This window comes from Chinchilla lanigera, unplaced genomic scaffold, assembly GCF_000276665.1.
Source record: "Chinchilla lanigera isolate Chin_1 unplaced genomic scaffold, ChiLan1.0 scaffold00106, whole genome shotgun sequence".
In the NCBI taxonomy this organism is placed as follows: domain Eukaryota; kingdom Metazoa; phylum Chordata; class Mammalia; order Rodentia; family Chinchillidae; genus Chinchilla; species Chinchilla lanigera.
This window is the reverse complement of record NW_004955507.1, coordinates 1279428-1285833: the sequence shown is the minus strand read 5'-3', so window position 1 is coordinate 1285833 and position 6406 is coordinate 1279428. Positions and strand designations below refer to the sequence as shown.

At 35.2% G+C, this 6406-nt stretch overlaps 1 protein-coding gene across 1 annotated transcript in view; it reads right to left on the bottom strand.

The window, feature by feature from the left end:
- The window catches only part of LOC102028216 (cytochrome P450 2C9-like), a 52495-nt gene that overhangs the window by 23995 nt on the left and 22094 nt on the right, over nucleotides 1-6406 (bottom strand). The window contains exon 3 of the mRNA XM_013506146.1: nucleotides 2548-2552. Coding sequence (XP_013361600.1) covers nucleotides 2548-2552 — 5 coding nt within the window. The remainder of the gene's footprint in view (nucleotides 1-2547; nucleotides 2553-6406) is intronic.

Here is a 6406-nt window from a genome sequence, read left to right as displayed (position 1 = left end):
AAATGGAAAAATATTCCTTGCTCATGGATAGGAAGAACCAACATTGTGAAAATGACCATACTCCCAAAACTGCTGTACAGATTCAATGCAATTCCCATTCAACTACCATTAGCATACCTCACATATCTCAAGAAAACATGCCTTAAATTCATCTGGAACCGAAAGAGACCCAGTATAGCAAAAGCAATCCTGGGCAACCAGGATAAGTCAGACGGAATCACAATCCTTGACCTGAAATTATACTACAAAGCTATTCTCCTGAAATCACCCTGGTACTGGCTAAAAAACAAGCCTGAGGATCAATGGAACAGACTGGAAGAAACAGCCACAACCAAAACCACATTCACCCACCTACTCTTTGATAAATGAAACTCACTGGAAGAATGATAGCCTCTTTAATAAATAGTGCTGGACAAATTGGCTTGCTACCTGCCAAAGACTGAAAATAAACCCAAGCCTATCACCATGCACCAAACTCAAGTCAAAATGGTTCACAGATCTTAATGTTAACACAGAAACGCTAAATCTATTGGAAGAGAAAGTAGGTAAAAACTTTTTGAAGTCATAGAGGTAGGCAAAGAGTTCATGAGCAAAAAGCAAACTGCATGTGAAACACTTGCAGGAATCGACAACTGGGATCTCATCCTACTGAAAAGTTTCTGCAAATCTAAAGAAATCACCAGCATAGTAAACACAAAACCCATAAACTTGGAAAAAAATTTAGCTGACTGTCCCTCAGACAAAGAGCTTCTATCTAGAACATATAAAGAATTTTAAAATATCAGCCTCCCCATATTCAATGAACCAATCCGAAAATGGGCAACTGAGATGAATATACAATTCTCAGATAAGGAAATACAAATAACAAATAAATACATGAGAAAATGTTCAACATCATGAGTCATTTGAGAAATGCAAACTAAAACAACATTGAGATTCCACCTCACCCCAGTAAGAATGGCTAGCTTTCAGAAATCAACCAATAACAAATGCTGGTGAGGCTATGGAGAAATAGGAACCTTTCTCCACTGCTGGAAGGAGTGCAGACTGGTGAAACCACTGTGGAAATCAGTTTGGAGATTCCTCAGAAAACTACACCTATAGGTCCCATTCAACCCAGCTATCCCTCTGCTTGGTATTTTCCCAGAAGATCTAAAAACATCATATCACAGTGATATATGTGCACCTATGTTCATAGCAGCACAATTTGTAATTGCTGAATTCTAGAAGCAACCCAAATGTCCATCCACTAGGATTGAATGAGAAAATTGTGGCACTTTTATATAATGAAAAATTACTCAGCTATAAAGAAAGATAAACTCGAAGCCTTTATAGGTAAATGGTCACAACTAGAGACCATACTAAAGTGAAATAAATCAGACCTGCATGTGCAAGGACCGCATTGTTTCACAAGTGTAAAAGCTGAAAGAGTTAATTTAAACTAGGAGGTGTGATAGACATTGTGAAATGATAGGAAAACGTTCAAGGGTAAAGGCAACTGGGATGTGGGAAAAGAAAAAGAAAAGAAGGAGAAATTTTGTATGTATGTATATACAGGATAGTTAACATAGGTGTTCCACTGTCTTCTATTTCTTTGCTGAAAGAAGCTGTCAATAAGTCCTTGATTGATCAATATTGCATGTCTCTACCTGTTTTCCTGAGAAACCACTTTGAAGATATCAATATGTAATACAACAAGCATTGTTAATTTCCTACAACTTTGTTTGTAACTTTGTGTTGTCTGTACTTTTCTTTTGCTATTTTGTAAAAGGTTGTCTGTCTGTTAATATTTTCCTCCTTTTATTTTTAAAGTAAAAAAAAGAATAGTACAAGCAATACTTAATTATAAACAAGGTGACAAGCAATTAACGATGGTTGTTGTATTACATACTGATAACTTCAAAGTGGTTATTCAAGAAAACACACATGCACATGCAAGATTGAGGAAAATAATTACTCATTAACTGTTCCTTTCAATAAAGTGATAGAAATAAACAAATTATTGTCTCATTAGTGTAGAACCTGAAAGAATGAATAAAAACTAGGAGGTATGATATACGTGGTGAAACGATAGGAAACTGATTACCCCAGATTACCCCAGAATATATTGCTTGAGTTTTCTGACCATGTCAATATTATTCCCTGGTTAAAAAAAAATGTGATCATGTTTGATATATTTGACTGAATATTTTACTATAGTTCATATTTTTCAATTTCTTAAGTTAGATTTTTCAATAAATGATCAGGTATATGTTTCCAACTCTAAGAAATATATATTGCCCAGTGATTGGGAACCTTTCAACCACCCATCACTTCTTTGTTCCTCGAGTTTTACTCTTGCTCTCATCATCTACCTGGTCCATTGTGAAGTGGATTTTTTCTACTCCTGGTGCCCAGTGACCTCCCTGACACTCTCATTTTCCTCTGTGAGCTCCACGAATGACTAGAGCCAAGGACTTCCTCTGAAATACCTTGAGACATTCAAATGGATGTACATGTGAGGAAAGTTCATAGGATCTTTTGCAAATATATAGATGTAAAACATACCTTTTCTGTTAATAATGAAATAAGAGATATCCTTAAGATTTCTAGGGCTATTCTGATCATAATCCTTTATATTTGACCTGGTATATCTCTCTGAAAGTTTTCAGAATTTTTACATGAGTCCTAGTGTTCTGAAATTCCATGACCCTATGTCTTGAGCAGATACTTGTATTTACTTTTGTGTGATGGATGGTTGCAGAGATTTTCTATAAGATGTCAAAATATGAAGATGTGTACTCCACAATTCTTCACTCTCTATGGATATATTTCTGACTGCTGAATTGCAGGAAGGAAGATGCAGAAAAGAACTCAGAGGCTATGAATGAAAGGAGTAGACATTTGTCCAAACTACCTTCTCTGCTCTGTACCTCAGAATTTCTCTGTCACTGCCCAACGTCTCTGAGTCCAAGCCTTCTCGGGCAGTTTTCTCAAGAGTGAGCCTTTCTTTTTGTGTGGATGAAATGGAGTCAACTTATGATGGCAGAGGAGAAGGAGTCTTCTTCTCAACCTGATTCTCCACATTCACTGACTACTGTTATTTCCCACTAAGGATCCACAGGAAGATACTTGGGTCGTGGCTTGTTTTCTGTTTTTCATCAACCTTCCTATTCTGACATTTAAATTACAACCCTGTCCTCCCTGCTCAGTTATCATCCTTAAATATCCTCACTGTGTTTCAAATATTCTGTAAAGTTAGTTGACTGTTTTACTGTTTTCATCTACCATGAAAAGACCAACTGTCATTGCTGTACCCTACAAAGCTATCTTTCAAAACTGATGGAGAAATAAGATACTTCCATAACAAAGATCTACTGAAGAAATTCATGAGCACCAAGCCAATCCTACAAAGAGTACTAAAAGATATTCTACAAGGAGATGAAAATGATCACAATCTCAAGACCAGTAGAATAGAAATACAAAGCAAGGTAAGAAGTTAAACAGAGGGGCAATGCACAGAACCAACAGTGGGAAAATAACATGACAAGGATAAGTCAGTACATATCCCTAATAACCATTAATGTAACTGGTCTCAATTCACCAATCAAAAGAAACTAACTGGCAGAGTGGATCAAGAAAAAAATTTCAACAATATGCTGCATACAAAAAATGTAGTTAACTCAAAAGGAAATCCATGGACTGAAAGTCAAAGGAGGGAAAAAATACTCCATATGGCAGGAACTCAGAAAAAAGCAGGAGTAGCTATTCTGCTTGCAGACAAGTTGAACTTCAAACCAACAATGATCAAAAACCATAAAGAATGTCACTATATTCTTGATGAGGGAAAACTGCAAGAGGTAGAGATAACAATCATAAACATACATGCATGAAATGTAGGGACACCTAAATATATAAGGCAAATTTTAACAGACATAAAAAATCAAATAAGTAATAATGCAGTTGTAATGGGATTTTAGCACACCACTGTCATGAAGAGATTAATTAGACAAAAAATCAGGTCCCTAAAATTCAAAGACCCAGTACAAAAATGGGCATCTGAGATGAATACACAATTCTCACATGAAGAAATACAAATGACAAATAAATACATAAAAAAAGTTCAAAGTCATTAATCATTTGAGAAATGCAAATTAAAACAACACTGAGATTCCACCTTACCCCAGTAAGAATGGCTAGCATTAAGAAATCAACCAATAACAAATGCTGGCGAGGTTGTGGAGAAATAGGAACCCTTCTCCACTGCTGGTGGGAATGCAGACTGGTGAAACCACTGTGGAAATCAGTTTGGAGATTCCTCAGAAAACTACATCTAGAGGTCCCATTCAACCCAGCTATTCCCCTCCTCTGGTGAGGCTGTGGAGAAATAGGAACCCTTCTCCACTGCTGGTGGGAATGCAGACTGGTGAAACCACTGTGGAAATCAGTTTGGAGATTCCTCAGAAAACTACATCTAGAGGTCCCATTCAACCCAGCTATTCCCCTCCTGAGTATTCTTCCAGAAGAACGGAGAACATCATACCACAGTGATATATGTGCACCCATGTTTATAGCCACACAACTTAGAATAGCTAAATCTTGGAAACAACCCAAATGTCCATCAGCTGAGGAGTGGATAAAAAGATATGGTATTTTAATACAATGGAGTATTACTCAGCTATACAGAAAGATAAACTAGAGGCTTTTATAAGTAAATAAATGCAACTAGAGACCATACTCATTAGTGAAATAAATCAGATTCACATGTGTAAACATCATTTTCCTCCCTACCATAAGGACCTGAAGGAGTAAATAAAATCTGAAAGGTACACTTTTTTGTGAAATGTTTCACAAAACCTTTTGTGAAAGGGAAAAGAAAATGCTCAAATAGGAAGATTTTGTGAAAGGGAAAAGAAACTGCTCAAATAGGAAGGAGCACCTGGGATGAAGGAGGGCAGAGGAAAAAGAAAGAAGAGAAAAAATATGTATATGTATACACAGGAGAGCTAGGATAATTGTACTACTAACACCTGTTGATTTATCAAAAGGAATTGTAAATGTGTAATTGTTTGATCAATCTTGCATGCCTATATCTGGTTATATGTGCGACCATTTTAAAGATGACATTATCTAATATAACAACCATTGTTAATATCCTATCACCATGTTTTGAAATTCTGTATCATTTTTATTGCTCTCTATGCTCTTTAGTTTATATATTTGTTTTTTTATTTTGGTTTTTTTAATGAAAAAACAAAATTTATATGCATATTTAAGGATAGCTGGAATAGGTATATTAAAATTTTCTTTTTTCTTGACCACATTAGCACACTTGAATTTGGTAATCAGAATGACTGATCTGAAAATAACAATATGCAGTATAAGAACCATTGTTGAACTCCTGCCATCTTGTGTGGTGAAGCTCTGCATCATTTACAATGGTTTTTTTTTTTATTATTACTTGTTATTGGCTTTGACTGTTTCATCAATCCTACATTCTTATATCTGGTGGACTGAGCAACTTCTTTGAAGATAACAGTATGTAATGTACCAACCATTGTTGATTCCTATCATTTTGTTTTGAGGTCCTGTATCATTTTTGTGTTTTTTTATTTTGCCTTCATTGTTATTTTAGTTTTTTTATTTTTAAAATTAAAAAAAAGACTAACTGTCATCCACAGTTACGTTATCATACTTCAAAAGAATACTGAAACACAATGAAAATTAAAAATTTCATTTCTGCTGCAAAAAATGAAACTTCAAAATTAACCCTTTTGATTCTTTTTGTTTCTTTACTGCTGTGTGAATGATATTGGGGACTGAAGCCATGTCCTCACACACCATGGTCTTGCTAAGTTTCCCAAGCTAGTCCTGAACTAGTGATCCTCTTGCATCAACCTATCACAGTGCTGGAAATAAATATAGGTGTTACTGCATCAAGCTTAAAAGGAAGTTTCACTAATAACAGTGTTCAATAAAGACAATGTCATACTCCCTATTCAGAACAGCCCACAAAATTCTTCCTTCACAAAAAAAAGTTTTTATGGAAATAAACTTATGAAATAATAGTATTTATATAGGAGGACCCTCTGCCTAAATGGAAATATTTATAATAAATCTTAGTTTTAAATATACTTCCAGATTTAAAATCATCTCCGGCAAGCTTTTTCTATTATGCTTCAGTAAGAAGAGTACTGTTCTCTATCATAGACACGGAATTGTCAGGATAAGAACAGTTCTCTAATAATTTATGTGACGTACAGTATGGCCTTTTCATAATAAAAAACAGTCTCATGTTAATTGATATTGACAATATCTGTTAAAAATCATCTCCATGCAATTTTCCTTGCTTACTGTTATGCTCTCTTCAATTCTCTCAGGCACCCTCACATCATGTGCAAAGACTTTCCTGTTACCCCTATTATTA